The following is a 19,754-nucleotide window of genomic DNA, read 5'->3' as shown; positions in this document are numbered from 1 at the left end:
AGAGAGGAAGAGAAAACTTTCTTTGCCTTTTAACTTTTCTTGAGGATAACCTGATTTAACCTAATTTAGGCCAGTCAAAGGACCTCCAATAGGCCAATTTAATTTGTCATTATCTTTAGTCAATTCTGATCATTTCGTACAATATTTGTGTACATCAGAAACATGTTTCTTAACTATTTGCGATACAACAGATCTATGAGGGGACTTGGCCAAATTGGATAAATTGGAATTTGTATGCCCCAACCTTTTACCCTGAGGAATTCCTACCTTTGAGAAATAGCTTGTGATGGCTATCCTCTTTTAATGGCTCCAAAGCTTCTTCATGGGACAAGAACTCAAACTAATGTGAGAGTTCGAGATTTGAGTTGAAAACTGGAAAGGAACTTTCACCTTGCAAGTCAGAGACTGGAGTTTACTTGGGAGAAAACTGCCTGAAGGTGCCTTCCCAGATCTGTGTTCCAGGGTGAATTCCACCTCCAATTTCCAATCAAATCTGAGCCACAGGAACTATTTCTCTCAAATTTTGTTTCCATGCCTATCCTCCTATGGGAAAAAGAAAAACAATGACAAAAAACAGATAAGGGAATTTCTAGGGAAAAACACAGTACCAATTTATTTGTCCCAAGAACAAGCAGGCATGAGTCATGCAGAGACCCCATCCAAAGAAGGAACTTGGACTTAAGGCAAATCAGTTTAACAATTTCAGTTATAACAAGTATGTAGGAAATATCAATCAGTTCCATAGATAGTTTGACTTAACAGAAACACTATGATAAGATTATATGATAGCCAAAAAAGGGTTTGGCAAAGAGGAGGATGTCCAGATATTTTGGGGGGGGGGTGTGTGAGGCAATTGGGGTTAAGTAACTTGCCCAGGGTCATATGTAAGTGTTAAGTGTCTGAGGTCGGATTTGAACTCAGGTCCTCCTGACTCCAGGGCTGGTGCTTTATCCACTGCACCACCTAGCTGCCCCCCAGATATTTTTACAACATAAGGATTTACGATCCTGGGGAAAGAAGTCAGCAGATAGGGACTTATCTGCTAGCTATCTGGGTTCAGTTTGGAGTTCAGTCAAAGGGGTTTTTGCTCCTATTAATCCAGGGTTTCATAAAAATGCTTTTGGATAATAAGGCAGATCCATCCAATCCAGGTGGTCCATACATTCATCATAATACTGTCATGTAACTAATACCCTTGCATTTCTCTGCCTCCATAGGTATGTCTTCACAGGTATTTATACATTTGAATCCTTAATAAAAATATTGGCCCGAGGATTTTGTCTAAATGAATTCACTTACCTTCGAGATCCGTGGAACTGGCTGGATTTTAGTGTGATTTCCCTGGCGTAAGTAATTCTCATGTATGTACATATGCACGTGTGCATATGTGAACACGTGTGAACTCATGGTATAGGACCAAAGCTTTGAGGAGAGAATGGAAGCTCCCTGAAGGTAGGAATTATTACATTTTTGTCATTGTAACCCCAGGACTCAGCCCAAAACAGGTACTAAATAGATGCTTTTGCATTGATTAATTCTTTCATTTTCTTTTCATTTTCAAATTCTATTAAAGCAACTGGGACTTCTTTCTTGTCCCCTGGGCTCATATCATTCTAGTGTGGTCACTGTATTAGGGTTTTTTCCTATTAAAAAAAGGCTGCCCTGGACATGACAAGGCACAGCTAGGTGGCTTGGGGGTTAGAGAGCCAGGCCTGGAGTCAGGAAGACCTAGGTTCAAATCTGTCCTCAAACTATATTACTAGCTGTGTAACCTTGGACAAGTCACTTCATCCTATTTGCCTCAGTTTCCTCACCTTTGAAATGAGCTGAAGAAAGAAATGGCAAACCATCCCAGTATATTAGTCAAGAAAACTCCAAATGGGGTCATGAAAATTCAGACAGGACTGAACAAAGGACAAGACAAAGAGAATGGGACAATGAGGGTGTGTTGAGAGAAGTTGAAGATTTGACAGTGATTTGTGATAAAGAGATAGCAGGGCATCTTTGGCTGGCCTTGGAGTAAAGAAGGGACCAACCCCGACCTTTGGTGCAGACCAGCAAATTATTTAAGACCTCTGTGCCCTGGGCGCCTAGGATGATAAATTATGGAGGGCTTTTGGTGGGGGGCACCAAGGGTGTCTCTCCTACAATGTAATCACAGTGGTGGTCTGAATCTAAAAACAAAAACAAAAGCCTGTGATAGGATCATAAGATCAAAGACACCAAACTGGAAGGGACTCATAGGGCTCAGAGTTTGACACTTCATTTTACAGATGAGAAAACTGAGGCCCAGGGCCCAAGGTCACTCAAGTAGTGAACAATAGAGCAAGGATTTGAATCCAGATCCTCTGATACATACACAAATCCAGCATTCTTCTCTTCTTATCCCATTCTTTGGGTATCATCAAAAACCACACAAGATGAGAAGGCAGGGAGGCAGTTTGCCCATCTGGATAAGATTACATAGACCCACTGGAAGACAGAAGCAAAGATGGCACCCAGCAGACATAAAGGACCAGTCTTCCAAGGGTGGGTCAAGAGGATCTCCAAGCACCTCTATCAAGAGAATCCCCTAGTACCTAGCATCACAATGGATGTTGAATAGGTAACTGGGAATTAGTAGTAATTCTTCTCTACAGGGGACTCAATCCCCATTCATTTGACCAAATGAACTAAATGTCTTCAATATTCCTGTGTGAGGTAAAATTAGTACTACTGGCACATAGTAGGTACTTAATAAATGCATGTTCCTTTCCTCTCCCTCCTCACATCAAATTCAATTTCAACAAGCATTTATTAATCACCAACTCTGTGCCAGGCATTGTACATTTTGTGTCCCTGGGGACACAAAGACACAAACTAAACAGACATCTGTGTTTAAATTAGAGGCAGTCGGGAGCCATGGAATCCTTTTGAGCAGGAGAGGGCTGTGGTCAGATCTGTTGTTTGGGACTATCCATTTGGCAATTGCTTGGGGGATGGACTGGGGAGGGGGGAGACAGAGCAAGAGAACAATGAGGAGGCTCCTTCGAGGGGTAAGAACCAAGACAGACAGCATTAATATAGGTCTAAAGAGCATGGATTCTCCTGGGCTATCTAAAATCAGATTCATATTTCTTCCCTTGGAAAATGTTCTCTTCTACAGCATTCTGACTCCCCACAAATCCAATTCATCACCAAATCTTGTTATTTCTAACTTCACAATACCTCTCCCTCCACTCACACAGACATCACCCTAGGAGATCCTCATCACCTCTCTCTTAGACCATGTTAGGAGCCTTCTGACTGGATGCCCTGCCTCTCCCCACTTCTTCCCCATCCTCCACTCAGCAAGATCAGGTCTAACCACATTACCCACCTTCTCAATGAACTCCAGTGGCTTCCTCTTACCTCCAGCATCAAATATAGAGTCTTCTGTTTGGCATTTAAAGCCTTTCTCAACCTCTCCCCTTTGTGCATTTCCAATCTTCTTATGCATTACTCTCCTCCACAAATCTTCAACATGTAACAGTCTAGACCACCTGCTCTTCTTCACACATGACATCTCTCTCCAGTCTCCTTGGCACTGACTATTGTCCCCCATGTTGCTCCACAAAGGCTCTCCCGTCTCTCCTCAGCCTCATGACATCCCTGACTTCTTTGTAGGCTAAGCTCAAATCTTTCCCAGTCTTGTCCAGATGCTAATACTTTTCCAAGGCTACCTTCAGCTAGTCATCTATTCTGTACATATCTCCAACATATCGTTGCCTGACTGTTGTCCCCCGCTAGACCATGAGATCCTTGAAAGCAGGGTCTGTCTTTGCCTTTCCTGATACATAATAACCATTTAAGAAATGTTTATTGACTGAATGACTGATTGCTCTAATCTGACAGGTACATTGCAGAAGTTACTGCCCTACGTGGGGTTTCAGCTCTAAGAACTTTCAGAGTATTTCGGGCCCTGAAAACAGTTTCTGTGATCCCAGGTAAGGAGATGGAATTGCTTGTCAAGCAAGCACTAGATAGCTAAAGAAAACGGACAACTCATTTACTGGGGGGCCTAGTCCCCTCCTACCACTGAACAGTCTGGGAGCCAGTGAAGAGGGGTTGGGGGTTGGGGAGAGGGGGATGCCATGAGGCCTGCCCTCATCCAAGGACTTCACTTTTCCCAGAGAGACCCAATGTGTATTGCAGGTGTCAAGGCCAGCCTGTCCAAGTTGATCATAATTGACAGCATAGATTTAGAGCTAAACAGGACCATCTTCCCGATGACCGTTTGCCTGCTGGGAACTGCTATCTTGGTTCTACTTCCTTTTCTCCAAAGCCTCAGGGCACAGTGGACAAAGTCCTGGCCTTGGAATAAGGAAGCCAGGTTTGATCTCTGACTCTGATCATGAGCCACGCCGAGCCTCAGTTTCCTCATCAGCGATATTTATTTGTCAGGGTTGTTGTGAGGCTCAGGTGGGATTCTGGAAGAGGAGCATGTTACCAACTTTAAAATGCTGTATTTCATCAATAACCCACTGTTATTGTTGCTGTTCCTCTCATCGGAATTGTTGTCACTATTTTTATCATTATCGTTCTTCTCATTGTCATCAATGGATTTCATATAGAAATGGGCCTGGGGCAAGTTTCTATCCTGTGTTCACTCTTTCCTACTTAGTGGCTTTTGTGCAAGTGGTTAAAATAAGTGGTTTTTGTATTGGGATAAAAGCAATGACCAGTAATGATCAGTGGTCCTCTGTAGGCCATGAGAGCAGCCTCGACTGCTCAGGGGATGACATGTATATCTCACCCTGGTTTTTATTATGATTATTTACCTTGATTGGGGGTCCCATAGATAAAATGTAGGATACAAAGACTTTGGCTCTTGAGCTGCCAATGTGCTGTGGGTTTTCCAAGAACTGTGGGTCTTGGCCAGGGCTTAGGTGCCAATGTTCCCTTCCTGATTAAACATGACTTCCACGTTGGCCAAGTAACAATACATTACAGCCCCTTTGGCCACCTCATTCATGAGACTCTAGGGTATCTGGGCCCAGGCACAAAAAAGTGCCCATTGGTAAGGATAGCCTCAGTATTCCAAGGACAAAGCAGAGCTGTGAGACCAAAGCTTGATTTAAAATTGCTCAGTCTCTTCTCTGGGTTCTGGGATCATGAGTCACCATTGCCTCCTACTTTTCATAGGGCCAAAGAATGTGTAAGTTGCAGGAGACCCTAGAGATCCCCTGGTTCAGGACCCCTTGGGCAGTCTGGTATAATCTGTGGACCTCTTCTCAGAATAATGTTCTCAAATGAACAGATTAAAATACAGAGGATTCCAAAGGAAGCCACTTTTATGAAATCCAGTTATCGAACATTTTATTTTTTTGTTTTGTTTTTTTAGTGAGGCAATTGGGGTTAAGTGACTTGCCCAAGGTCACACAGCTAGTAAGTGTTAAGTGTCTGGGGCCGGATTTGAACTCAGGTACTCCTGATTCCAGGGCCGGTGCTCTATCCACTGCGCCACCTAGCTGCCCCATTATGAACATTTTAAATAAGAAAACAAGTTCAGAGACTCCAGGCTAAGAACCACTGAGCTGGTCTAGTACTTCATTTTCCAGATGAGTCATTTGCCACCAAGGCCAGGCAATTGGGAAGTGGCCAGGGTTCTTGGCTCTCAGCTCAGGGTTTTGTGCTAAACTGTTTCTCCCATGAGCAGAGGGTGATGAAGTTCACTGAAGTGGAAAAAATGGAATAAAAAAATCCATCTTTTGCTATAGATGGGTACTCCCTGCTACCCACTGTACATGCTGGGGTCTTACACAAATAACATGCAATTTCACTCTTGAGGAGGGGCAGCTAGGTGGCGCAGTGGATAAAGCACCGGCCCTGGATTCAGGAGGACCTGAGTTCAAATTTGACCTCAGACACTTGACACTTAATAGCTGTGTGACCCTGAGCAAGTCACTTAACCCTCGTTGTCCCACCAAAAAAAAAAAAAAAACCACAAACAAAAAAACCCAAAAGACAATGAGGAAGGAGACCCTTAATAAACCAAACATGTTTGCTGATTGATTAATTGATTGAAATCATTGGGAGAAATTAGAGTAAAAATGAAAGAAATGGGATTACCTGTATCCATCCTCTCAAGCAAACACTCCTTCCAGCCTTGGACCAGAAACCTGGCATGACACATGGAGTTAATATTGTTCAGACAAATGCATGAAGCACATACACACACCCAGAATAAGCCATGTAAGTGCCTGCCACATGCCACAAAATGTGCTTGGAGCAAGCAGCAAGAAGCATGAGGAGGGTGAGACACCCAGGACTCTAGAATGTGACAATACCATGGTGGGGAAAGGCTGCCCTGGGGTGACCTGAGCCATAGCCTCTATGAGGGACACCACCCAGTATCTTCTTATTTTAACTTGCTATTCTTCCTCTTCATGTGCTGTGATCCCTTGTGTCACTGCAGAAGGAAGTGCTAGCAGCCCCCTCTAAATTCCAGCTACCTAAGGAATAGTTGTCCCCAGTTGTTCCAACCTAGTTACAGCCCTGGAAGCACATCATGCAATTTCAGTGTTGAAAGGAAGAGTCTGGATTTCTTTCTGCTCTGGAGCCTCTCAATGATTACTCTTTTATTTCTCTAGGCTTAAAGGTCATCGTGGGTGCCCTGATTCACTCTGTGAAGAAGCTGGCGGACGTGATGGTGCTGACGGTCTTCTGCCTGAGTGTCTTTGCTCTTGTGGCCTTGCAGCTCTTTAAGGGGAATCTTAGGAACAAATGCATTAAGAACTGCACATTTTTTAATGTGACCAACGTTCCCTATGTTGAAAACCAGACGTGGGATTTCTGCAAAGGAGACGTAGGTAAATCTGCCATACGTTTGAAAGCCTCTTTGTGCCTACATTTTACAGAGTTAACAGATCAGTCTGACATTGTTCTTGGCAATGCTAAAACACTACCTTGGTGTCATAAATAAGATCTAATAACTGCATGGAAGGAGTGTTGCATAGGTAGAACCATAACTAGGGTAGGACAACTGGGGTATTGACCCAATTTGCTCAAATTTATAGGAAACTTGTAGTATTGTCCTATAGAGAATTTCTTCCCTCTGGAGATCATATCTTCAGCCTTCTCAATAGTGACCAGAATAGAATAGCAGAATAGAAAGCACATGTATAACTGGTTACATTTTCCCCCCCTTTCCTTCTTACCCATCATCATGGCCATATTTCAGGTGACCTTCTAATCATCCCATATCTTTTCCCTAGGGCTCCAAATTCCTAAGTAAAGCACTGCTCAAAGACATATCCTTATATCTCTCCTGGCTTCAGTATTTTCTTTTGTAAAGTGGGGGAGGGGTAGACTAGATAATCCCTGTGGTCTTTTCTAGGTCTGACATTCCATAACCCAATAATAAGGATACCCCTAAATACTCCCAAAGAACAGAATTCCTTTTCAACATGTGAACTTGCCTTAATCAGAGAACTTTCTCCTAGTCTGTGATAACTGTGTCATGAATTTAAGGAAAATGGCAATGGGAGAAATGGGAACAGTGAGACAAGTGAAGACGAACTTCTTAGGTTAAATAAATTTGGAAAATGGGCCTTTTGCTATCTGGGAAATAACTGAAGTGATCACATTATACACATTCTCATTGGCTCACATTCCTCCCATTTTCCTCATCTCAGAGATCTCTGAATGCCACAGTGTAAAAGGGATCAAGTACAGCCCCCTCATTTCACAGACAAGGAAACTAAGGCCAGAGAAGTGGATCAGCTAACCCCAAGTCACAAGCCAGTAGCAGAGCATGACTTTAAACCCAGATGTTCCAGTCTAGTATTCCATCATGTCTGCCTCTAGCAGCCAGACCCTCAGATAGCTTCAAACACCACATTCTATGGCAGCCAAATGGAAGGTGAAGCTGACAAGTAAGAGAATCAAGGGCAGAGCCTGGTTCCTGTTACCCTCAGGCAGGGAGGTAGAAAGATGGCTGCTTCATTCATTCATACATTCACCAAACATAGAATGGAAACTCCTTGTAATCAGGCATTATTGGGTTCTTGTCCTTGTATGTCCAGGCCCTAGCACACATTTTGCCACCTAGTCTGAGTTGAATAAAAACTAGTTGTATTGAGTGGAAGTACCAACTATGAACTAGGCACTGTGCTGGGAACTGAGGATTCAAAGCTAGATACAACACAGTGTCTGCACTCAAAGAGCTTAAACACATCTGGAGGAGGGGAAACTATATTATGCACACAGATCAGTATAATGAAGAATCAAGAGTTTCAGGGATGGTTTGTTTCACGAGGGGCAGGCACAGAATTTAAAAACTGAGATTAAAGAAACCTCAATCCCCAAGGCTAAAATCAGCTTTTATTCTTTCATCATTATGAAAATAGTCTATTTATTACCCCCCCCTCAAAAATTGCCAATATTAAGTGAAAAGAAAGTCCAACATTGTTCAGCCTACTTAACTCCTGGTTCCCCGGCAAGTTGGTCTAGATGATGAAGGTGAAGGTCTTTCCATCTTGGATGTTCCAAGAGTGTCTAAGGCTATACATTTTGGCCAGTACAGGACTTTCTAACTCAACAGAATAACCCTATATGGTACACGATCCAAGTGCTATGGTCCCCACTTCCCAGGTGACAAAATCGAGGCTTAGAGAGATTAAATGTCTTGTCTGTGGTCGTTCCACTAGTGCTAGAGCCAGGATTTGAAGCCAGGTCCTTCCTGTCTCCAAGCTGATCCCTCTTTGCACTCCACTAAGTTGCTGATGTTATGTACCCTAAACACTTTGCACTAACAATAGCAGTAGCACTTCAAGGTTGGCAAAGCACGGTACATATATTGCAATTTGATGGCTCTGCATAAACAAAAAATACACAAATGATATATTATCAATAATAGCCATTTTTATGTACCATCCAGTTCACTTCCAAAGAGTCCCTGGAGAATCTGGATTCCTGGACTCTCAGGAGATCACTGGGGGAGGGTGCAGAAGTTTCCTGAAGGCCTGATCTCCCTGTTTCCATGTTTTGTAGATTACTGGATGTACAAGCCTGGCACAAAGGATCACCTACTCTGCGGCAATGGCTTCGAGGCTGGGTGAGCATAGGTCATGCATCGGTGTGCTATGTTTGTTCATTCATCAATGGGTCTTGAACCCCTGCTGTGTGCAAGGTCCTGAGTCAGGATCATGGGAGACATGGAGATGACTAGGACCTTCTAGGAGCTTTTGGTCCAGGGAGAGCTAAGACCCCATGACAAGGAAGTGAGGAGGGGGAGGGAAGGTTGAACTCAGGGACTCTCTGGGCCACCCCCTGGCTCATAGTCCAGTGAGCTATACTCTTACTTTAAGTCACTGTACAGGCAACCCGCTTATAGTCTATGACCAAACTTATTCGTGATGCTTTGGAAGAAATAGAAGTGGGCACCCATGTGACCAACCAGTAATTAGTATTGGAGTGCACTTAATATGCTTTGTGAGTGACTTTACTATATACTACCACGTGTTTTATGCACCTCAATTATTTGCTCTGTAAAGTATAATGTGAGAGTGATTAGAGAGCAGGCCTTGGCACCAGGAAGAATTGGGTGCAAGTTCTACCAACAACACATACAGCCTTTAGGAATCTGGAACAATCACTTTCAGTGCCCATAGGCAACTCTCTAAGACTCTATCAATTACATAGAAGAATGCCAACCATCGTCCGTTCAGAGTTCTCTGACCCATGAGAATCTCAGGTCCAGTCCCTAGCCACTATCCCATGATGTTTGCTATGCAATATACTTTTGCTTCTGGGCTATGTTTCTTTGATATATAGACTAGTAAGCAATGCTATACATGGACTCTTAGCCTATGGGCATGGAGTATGTTTCTGTATTTAATCATTGCATACAACTTCGTTATGCGATCCCAGGTGCTGTGTATACAGGAGTAAGCGAGAGCCAGTTTATACTTGCAACTTGTAAGGAGCTAAAATTCTAGCTATACTATCTAAAATCTAATGAGTGGTCACCAATAAATTATAAACTTTAGCAAGATTATTTAAGTATTTAAGTATTTATTACAGAGCATTAGGATCTAATGATCAGAGAGAAAGATAAAAATCTAACTATTTCTAAGAGACCTCATCATCCGACCCTCCATGGCAAGGTCAGGAACAAAAAAGAGGAAGCACCCCTCTGTCAGCGTCCACTTCCTACATCGTCTCCTCCTCCCAGAAATGGGAGGTTCCTCAAGTTGATTGGCTGGTAGCCTTGATAGACAGTACCCACGAGCAAACGTCACTTCCTGACGCCAAGGAACTGACCCCATGGCTTGCCTTCAGACTCCTTCTCCTCATGGAGGAGCTTTCCTACAGCAACTCTCCAGCAGGTGGCATCATTCCAATTGTTACAGTCTCCCCTTTGTTTCTCTGAGGAACACTGTAGTGTTTCCTTGACAAAACAATGAAAAACAACAGAATATAATATCTTATGCTAACAAACAATATGTCAATAACAATACAGAAAAGGGAGAAAGGGGAAAGCTTGTCCGGAGGGGCAGTCCCTCACGAATGGGTGCTTTGACACTGCCTGTAGCGGGAGGGCCTCTGCAGAGAATACATGTTACAAATGGTGTATATGATAACAGAAGGGGAAAAGAAAAACAACAAAACCAAGCTGTTCACTTAAAGTCTTTGAAATTCTTTTCTCAGATGATTCTTGGGATGTCCTCTGGGTGTAGTCGTGGAATGGAAATCTTTTCAGGGGTTGATGTGTGGATGCTGGTAATCAGACAGGAAAATTTCCTACAAAATTGAGCTTAACACAACTTTAAAATAGCTTTGTCAATAATCAAATCAAACAATGAGAGTTCTTAAAAATATGTCTAAGGGAATTCAGAATCTTAGTTGTTACACATGAAACATATAATAAAACAAAAATCTAAACATTCGCTAAAACTTAATATTACTACAACCCCCTAAAACTTAATATTACTACAGTAATTTTTATCTTTGTTCCATCACTTTTTGCATCAACTGCCTAATTATCCTCATGCCATTATGAGAAATTAAAAAATCTAATATAATTGGTAACAGATGTCAAGGCCAAATCCAACACTGTATTTATCATGACACCTGAGATAATTATGGGGGTTACCATAAAAGAACAGAGAAATGATGGGATATGAACATTCCCACACTTGAGCAATATATACTGCCCATGCAGTATGTCAGGCTTAAAATAGGTGGATAGAATATATGTCCATGCCACCAAACATATTGGAGGAAACTGAGTCAGACTTAATAAGATGCATGGGATTGAGACATCCATGGCATCAGGCATATAGGAGGGGGCATAGAAGCCAGGTGTACAATGAGATGGGTGGGATGAAAACTTCCAGCCATCTGTACAATATTGTGGGAAAAAATTAAACCGGGAGAAACCAACCTCAATGTTTGTTAAAAAGCCGTTCCTTCAGCCGTACCTTGACTTCATGCATGTCTCCCCTCATGTGACAGTTCAATTTCTGCTCTTGCATGTATTCCTCTTGTGATCAGATGGCATCCTGGCCAAATGACATCTGATAACTCAGAATGAAGGCAATTAATGTCTCAAATGATAAATTCCCATAATCCAAGTCTCATACGGATTTAAAAATTGAGGATAATAATGATCACAAAAAAGTATATGTACCTTGACTCAGAATATAATATACACTTATGCAATAATTTCAAATAATACCTTTTTTTACTAAGTGTACAATTACTTTTGTGAAAAAATCAGAACATATTTAAACACAAGTTAAAACACAACACAATCTTAAAAGAATAAAAATGCAAAAGGTGATTGTTAAATTTTCAGCACGAGCATTTTCACCTCAGGAAAAAAAGCAAATACTACAATGAGGGCTTGATTTATCATTTTGTTGATTGTCTAAACTTAAGAAATGATAAAGAAAATCTTAATAATGAAGATTAAAGTGAAAAGTGTTTTGCATACATTTTTAGAAAGCTGGATGTTAAACATTTACCAGCAGATCCCTGTGCATACTGCATTGAGATTTCTGTCCTTAATTTAATGCATGCCATGTTGTCATATGTGCTTGGTTACATGGTGTGTATTCTGTTAGTTGTGTGCACTAATGGGAGCTGGATGCAGTTCTGGTATGAAGGTAATATAGTAGATGTGTGCATATTCATTGTACCATATATTTGGGATAAGTACTTAGAAATCTATTATGTATTAATTTATGCTGCTTATGATATATATTCAAGTATGCCTCAAGTAATTGGCCAGAACTACAAATTCTTTACTGGTAAGGGGAGAATGTAGGAAGAAAACAAGGCTTTTCCCTGCTCAAAATGCAGCACTGACACCTGAGGGTGGGGCTGCTGACAGCTGTATACATAGTTAAGGCAGCAGTGAGACCGGGTGGGTTGAGAGAGGGCTTCTACACTCCCCTTCTGGTGTCTTTTAAAGGGACTATAGATTATGGCCTGAGATCCTTAATCTGTTCAGGCAATAAGAATGAAGTAATTTCTTTAAAACTAATATTGTTACTACTGACAATAGCAGCTCCCATCTACATCGGTCTTTAAGATAGAGAGATTGAAGCCAATGGGAGTAAGGAAAAGGTCTGGAATATTGCTGATGGGACTGTCCCAGGGAACCAGGAGGAGGTGGTATGAATGACTCTTTCTGTCACCTTAGCTAAGCATTCTTGAGTGTCTGCCATTTTTGTTAGGAGACTATCAGACCATCTGCATTTCCACTGTTTCATATGTAACCAAAGTTTCAAGCCAAATCTGGAAAATTTTGCATGCTTTGTATACGTGACTCCAGAGTGGTGGAGAGAATACTGAGTGTAATATAACAAATAAGGAATAGCTTTGATTGAGAAACCAGAATATGCAACATGTTTGCCACTTCCAAAATGTCTGTCCCTCTCTGTTTCCCTCTCCCTCTCTCCATCCTTCCCTCCCTCCCCCCTCCCACATTCTGTTTCCACATGAAGAGAGCCTGGAATCACATGTGGCTCTTTTATAGAAGAAATTAAGGATAATTTCTCTTCTCTCCCAAAATTCATATACTAACTCCACCCCTTCCACATCACATCACCATCAGCACTCAACTACCAATCCAGAATCACAGAGCACATGAAAAACCCCAGCGTTGGCTTGAAACTCTAATTGAAAGCTGTTTCATGTTCTATGAGATGGGAAAAATCATATTTCCTTTTCTGTGTCTGGCCCAAAACCTGGTTTGAGGAACAGTCTATAAGCATCACATCTTTGTGTCTGACTCCATGAGTGTGGGTCAAAGCCCAAGTTCTTGGCCCCAGTGTAGCCAAGTGTTATCCCCTTTCTCTCTGTAGCTTTTCCAAAGTGAACAGATCTCCTTCTAATAATGATACCTGACACAAAGAAGATACAAAGGGCTTTGCCTCCTGATCTCCTTTGAGCCTCACAAAATCCCTTTGAGGTACATGGTACAAATATTTTCCCCATTTCACAAATGATGAAATGGAGGCAGCTGTTACCAATGAGCAACAGACTCTTCTCTGGAGTGAGGGAGGGGCCTTGGGCTTGGATGTTGTTCATTCTCATCTCTGAGGATGAGGTGAGAAAGTATTAATTGGGCAGGATAGACAAGAACTGGGTTCTATATGAAGGAGAAGAGATGAAGCTTAAAGACCATGTGTCTGCCATGATAAATAATGAGAAATGAACATGGTCTGGAGCTAAAGGAGTAGAAAGACAGCCAGATGAGGGGCAGGAGAGATGGGCAACAAAAAAGGGCAAAGTCTCTTATTTCATTAGGATAGGGGAACTTCTCAAACTGCTAAAGGTCAGCAAATCCTCTATAACATATTCTTTTAGTAGAAATTTTCCTGGGACTCTGAAGGTGAAGTGACTTGCCCACGGTCACGCAGACAATATGTATCAGAGGCAGGATTTTAAGCTGGGTCTTTGGAGTCCTCCCTATACTATGTCCTGCTGCCTCTCAAAGTCTGCTCCTTTAGATATAGATAAGCAAAGGACATTTTTTTAGGATGCTCATGACTACAGGTTATCATCATTGTCCTAAATGAGAGCAGAATATAAATTTCTAATTAAATGGAAGAGGCAAAAGAAATCAAGTCAGCTGATGCTTGCCTGCCAATGTTCACATCTCACTTTTTCACTGCAAGGAAAGACATCCCTGAGGTGCTTCTTGTCACTAGACAGGCACTATAGTGAAGAGAATTCTGCACTGGGAGTTGGGAAGATCTGGACCCAAATTCTGTGTTTAATATTTATTGGCTGTGTGACCTGGACAAGTCAGTCAACCTCTCTGAATATCAGCTCCCTCATCTTAAAAAAGAGGGAATGTTTACTATGTGTAGTTCTACATTCATATGATTTTGGAGAGGCTCAAATGAACTAATGGATAGAAAGCACTTTGCAAAATGTAAAGCACCTATAAATGCCATTCTAATTTCTATTTGGATTTATCCTGGTAAAACTAGCCAGAAAGGGCTTTACAAGCTAGTTTTTGGTGGCTCATGTCCCTGAGCCCGGAGCCAATGGAAGAGTGTGACATCAGTCCTAAGTTTAGCAAAAGAAAAGTCCGAGGCTCAAGTAAATTCCTTTTCCCTCTTCCCCGCTTGCAGCAGTGACCTCAGTGAAATAATAAAGAACTCCAAGGCCACCAGGCCAGAGCCATAGCTAGGAATTTCTGCACCTGAGGCACAGAAGGGAAGGCTGTATCTGGAGAACAAGGCAGGGCAAGGCAGTTCAGCCCCGGCCACCTTCTAGTAGCTTCTTGTTTCAACAAATTATTATTTCCAGCAAAGGAACTCCAAGTGGAAGCAACACCATAATTAAGCATCAGCAGCACCACAAGTAAGCATAGAGTATGAACCAGGTATGTAGGCAAAGTCTGGGAAAGGAACCATGGGAATGGCCCTTATTCCCTTAGGGAAGGGGCCAATGGGAAAGCTCCCTTTCATGTCGCCCCTGGGTGGTTATGTTGCCTTGTCCTAATGCTGCCTCTGGACAAGGTCCTCCCAAGTGTCACCTTCCGTCCTGTTGTTGCCCACAGGAGCTGTCCCAAGGGCTATTTCTGCCAAAAGATAGGAGGCAATCCAGACTTTAACTACACCAGTTTCGACAACTTTGGCTGGTCTTTCCTGTCTCTGTTCCGTCTGATGACACAGGATTACTGGGAGCGGCTCTACCAGCAGGTATCTCACCAGGGGTTTGCAGACACTTCAATCTCTGGCCTTTTGAAATGCTTCAGTGGAGAGATTTGGCTTCACAAGCATTCCAGTAAGTTAACATCAGCACCATGCAGCAAGTGGTCCTTGTTTCTTCTTCCTTTGATTGACTGTACTTTATAATCTTATCTCAAGAATGGAAAGCAATTTGATCAACCAAGGAAAGAGTGCCTCACATAAGTGGTACAAAATCAAAGATTGAAGGAGCACTGACTCGGGAGTCAGAGGATCTGGGTTCAAATCCTGGATCTGATATTTATTAACTGTGTGACTCTTGGCAGGTTACTTCCCTTCCATAAGGTTCAGTCTCCCCATCCATAAAATGAGAAGGTCAGACAAGATGACCTCTAAGGTCTCTCCAATTCTAAATCTAGAATGCTATGACATTAACTGGGTAGCATAGTGGAGGCAGGGCTAGACTTGGAATCAGAAAGACCTGAGTTCAAATCCTGCCTCAGACATTTACTAGCAGTACAACCCTGGACAAGTCTCTCAGTTTCCTCATCTCTAAAAAGGAAATAATTATAACATCTACTCCTCAGAGTTGGGAGAATCAGTGAGGCAACATCTGCAAAGTATTTTTCAAACCTTAAAGCAGTATATATATATATATATATATATATATATATATATACACACACACACATATATACATACATATATATACATACACACATACATATATATACATACACACATACATATATATACATATATACACACACATACACATACACATACACATACACATACACATACACATACACATACATATACATATACATATACATATACATATACATATACATATACATATACATATACATATACATATACATATACATATACATATATATATATATAGTTGTTGTTATTCAGGTAACAGTGTGCTGAATTAGCTTAGTGCCTGTTTATTTACATACAATTTTATTCTATTGGAGGAGGCTTACAGAATTATATAATTGCATATTCTATAATTATAGTGATAGGATTAAAGCACCGGCCCTGAATTCAGGAGGACCTGAGTTCAAATCCGGCCCCAGACTCTTGACACTGTGACAGCTGTGTGATCCTGGGCAATTCATTTAATCTCCATTGGCGCCCCCCCTCCCCCCCAAAAAATAAAAATAAATAATTATAGTGATATGAAAAGCCTGTGCATAATTAGCAGCTTAAGGTTTACAAAACACTTTTCTCACCAAAACCTGATGTTATTAACCCCATTTTACAGATAAGGAAACTGAGGTCCAGTGATTTTCCCAGGGTCACAACACTAAGAATTGTTGGGTTATTGAATGAGACAATTATAGGTAAGAAACAATAAAGAGATGTTTGCTGGCACAAGGGAAGATTTAAAATCAATTTCGTACAACTCCATCATTTTACAGCTGAGGAAACTAAGGCCAGAACATGAAGTGATTTGCCCAAGGTCACACACTCAATAAGTGGTAGAGCCTCTCATGTCTTCTACAGAGAACATTCAAACTCAAGTCCAGCACACATTTCATTACACCAGCCATTTATACTTTAGCTTGAATTAATTTATCAAATCCTTTTCAACAGTAAAAGAGAGAGAGAGAGAGAGAGAGAGAGAGAGAGAGAGAGTTAGAGTTCTGAGACCTGGCTTTGGCATTGTTGGTCAAGAGGCAGGTCTGGATCAGTGTGTTAGGTCCAAAGAATGCAGGCTTGGGTGGGTTACCACAGCCACAGGGCAATGTGAGTACCCTAGGTGTCCAGAGGTAGAAGAAGTGAAAGAGATTATCCAAGTCAAATTTAGCTTCTACCATAGTTTGATCCCCCAGACCAGCTTCTGCAAGGACCAAGGCTACTCCCGGAGAGAGAAACTTCTTGAACATGCACCCCAGAGGAGATTTCACATGAGGAACTGCTGATGTCATTTTCCTGTTCATTAGGACAGTGGGGCCCTTTTTGCATTGGCAGGATTTGGTGACAGATTAGGTACTTGATCCTCATTTGCTTCCACCACACTGACTCTAGCTTCCTTTGGACAGCACTGGTTTGCTGCTCACTCCCTGGCCCAAACTCCTGGACCAGGATATGGTTAAATTTATCTTCACTCCCTCACAGGCTTGACCATAGAGGCGAATAGAGGAAAAATAGCCTGGAATATTGCCCTATTTTAATGGGGTGGCCCCCTTTGTCCAAGTATGAAAGTGCATTCCATAGACCTAAGCCTTATAGAGAGAGACTCGGGGGAATTGGCGGGAACTTGGCTAATTTCCTTTGTCTCTTTTTCCTCCACAGACCTTGCGAGCATCTGGGAAAATTTACATGCTCTTTTTCGTGCTTGTCATTTTCCTGGGGTCTTTCTATCTGGTCAACTTGATCCTGGCAGTTGTGACTATGGCTTATGAAGAACAGAATGAAGCCACAATGGCTGAAATAGAAGCAAAGGAAAAGAAGTTTCAGGAGGCCCTGGAGATGCTGAGGAAAGAGCAGGAGGTGAGTGAGCCAGCTCTCCCTCCCTCCCACCCACCTTCTTTCTGTCCCTCATTCCTTTCTGTTTTCTTTCCCCCTGCCTTCCTTACTCCTTCCCTCCCTTCTTTCCTTCCTCATTCCCTCCTTCCTTTCCTTTGTCATTTCTTCCTTCTTGTCTTCCCTTAATCCTTCCATCTTTTTCCCTTTCACCTTCCTCCCTCCCTCCTTCCTTCCTTCCTTTTTTCCTTATCCCTTCTTCCCTCCCTCCTTCTTTCCTTCCTTCCTTTTTCCCTTTCACCTTCCTCCCTCTCTCATCCCTTCCTTCCTTCCTTCCTTCCTTATTCAGGTCTGGGTTGGACTAGGGGGCTTGTGATGTCCCTGCCTCTTCTAAGCTTTCTGAAATTTGGTCTTCTATATTCCAGTGAATGTGCCTATTTCTACTCTACACTGCCCTTTCCTAAGAAGCTTGTTTTCCCAATAATCATTTCCCCAACAAATAATTTTCTGAGCAGGGCAGCCCCAGGCATGAATGTGCCATAGTTCCTAAGCATTTCCCAACAATGGTTGTCATTGACATGGGTAGCCTGTGGCTCCAGTGTTCCAATGTCTTTTCTTTGCAGGTCCTGGCTGCCATGGGGATAGACACAAGCTCACTTCTTTCCCTTGAAATGTCACCTCTAGCCTCCAAAAGTGCCAAAGACAGAAGAAACAAAATGAATCAAATGAAATCTGATAACTCCTTAGAAGATGTCAGCAGCCACCACCAGAGGAAAATGGTAACAGTTCACTAAATATTTGTGACTTTGTTAATGCCTCTAGCAGGACACTTTTCCAGGTCCTCTTTTGAGGTTGCTGGGTTGGGTGACTGGGTTATTAGTGACCCTGGTGATCAATTCAAACATTGCCTTCCCTAGGGATACATGGGGACGGGGAGAGGCAGCGATCACATTGGTTTCCATCCCTACTCCTTCAGACCAGGAAAGAACTGATCAGTCATTCAACAAGCATTGATTAAGTACCTACTATGTGCCAGGAACTGTGCTAGCTGGTCTTCTTTAGCACCTCCTGGCCCAAAGAAATTTCCTCCATTCTATTGGTTCAATTCAGTGTAATGTAATTCAGTTCTACAATCTCTTATTAAAAACTCACTACTTGGCACAATGGATAGAGCACCGGCCCTGGAGTCAGGAGTACCTGAGATTAAATCCAGCCTTAGACACTTAACACTTACTAGCTATGTGACCCTGGACAAGTCACTTAGCCCCAACTGTCTTGCTAAAAAAAAAACCAAAAAAACCAAAACCCCCCACAACTCACTACTTATAGGACTCTATGCTAATCTTGGAAATACAAAGACAAGACCAAAATAGTCTTAGATACTTGAAGGGGAAAGGGCTGAGGAGTTGTAATGGGGACTTCATGGAGCAGGGTAGGAAGCTGTTGGGTGAGAGCTCCTCAGACTGTTGTACTTCCCCAGGGACACATGACTCCCCTCTGAGCCCATCTCCCTGTGCCCCTTGGCTAGCCCTGCCCTATTCCCCCAATACTTCCCCATTGGCACCTGGCCACCCCTAACCCTTGCAGAATTCCTCATATGTACATATATACATGCACACACATGTAGAAGCTCAGAGTTGGAAGGGAGGGATCTCAGAAGCCAGCTAAATGAGCATGTGTCTGAACCAGCTGCCCCTCTCCCTATACCCAGGGTAGGTGCTCAGCCACCGGGCTAGAATCCTTCTAGCAAAAGGAGACCCATTACTTCTTGAGGTCACCTTTTCATCTTAGGGATGGTTCTAATAGACAAAAACCTTTACATTCCAACAGAAGTCTGCCCTTCTGCAGTTCTCCCCCACCCCCTTTCCCCCCTTGTTCTGCCTTCTGGGGGCCAAACAGATGAAAACTAATCCTTCTTCCCTACACTGACCCTACTCTCCTAGTACTTAGACATCGATCATGGTGTCCTGGGTCTTCTCCACACCAGTTCTTTCAACTGATCCTCCTCTGGAAAGAGACCCAGAGGCAGGGCCACAAGTTTGGGGAAAGTCATTATTTAAGAAACAAAAAATAAAGCGGATATAATTAAATCTACAGATG

At 42.5% G+C, this 19,754-nt stretch overlaps 1 protein-coding gene across 1 annotated transcript in view; it reads left to right on the top strand.

The window, feature by feature from the left end:
- LOC122753969 (sodium channel protein type 10 subunit alpha-like) overlaps positions 1-19,654 on the top strand; it is a 52,962-nt gene extending 33,308 nt beyond the window's left edge. The window contains exons 4-12 of the mRNA XM_044001866.1: positions 1,218-1,346; positions 3,874-3,965; positions 6,612-6,815; positions 8,541-8,590; positions 9,030-9,076; positions 15,044-15,185; positions 17,484-17,681; positions 18,278-18,433; positions 19,598-19,654. Of these exons, the coding sequence (XP_043857801.1) occupies positions 1,218-1,346; positions 3,874-3,965; positions 6,612-6,815; positions 8,541-8,590; positions 9,030-9,076; positions 15,044-15,185; positions 17,484-17,681; positions 18,278-18,433; positions 19,598-19,654 (1,075 nt within the window). The remainder of the gene's footprint in view (positions 1-1,217; positions 1,347-3,873; positions 3,966-6,611; positions 6,816-8,540; positions 8,591-9,029; positions 9,077-15,043; positions 15,186-17,483; positions 17,682-18,277; positions 18,434-19,597) is intronic.
- Positions 19,655-19,754: the final 100 nt, after the last annotated feature.

This window comes from Dromiciops gliroides, chromosome 1, assembly GCF_019393635.1.
Source record: "Dromiciops gliroides isolate mDroGli1 chromosome 1, mDroGli1.pri, whole genome shotgun sequence".
NCBI lineage: Eukaryota > Metazoa > Chordata > Mammalia > Microbiotheria > Microbiotheriidae > Dromiciops > Dromiciops gliroides.
Note: the sequence above shows the minus strand (reverse complement) of the source record. Positions and strands in the feature narration are given on the sequence as shown.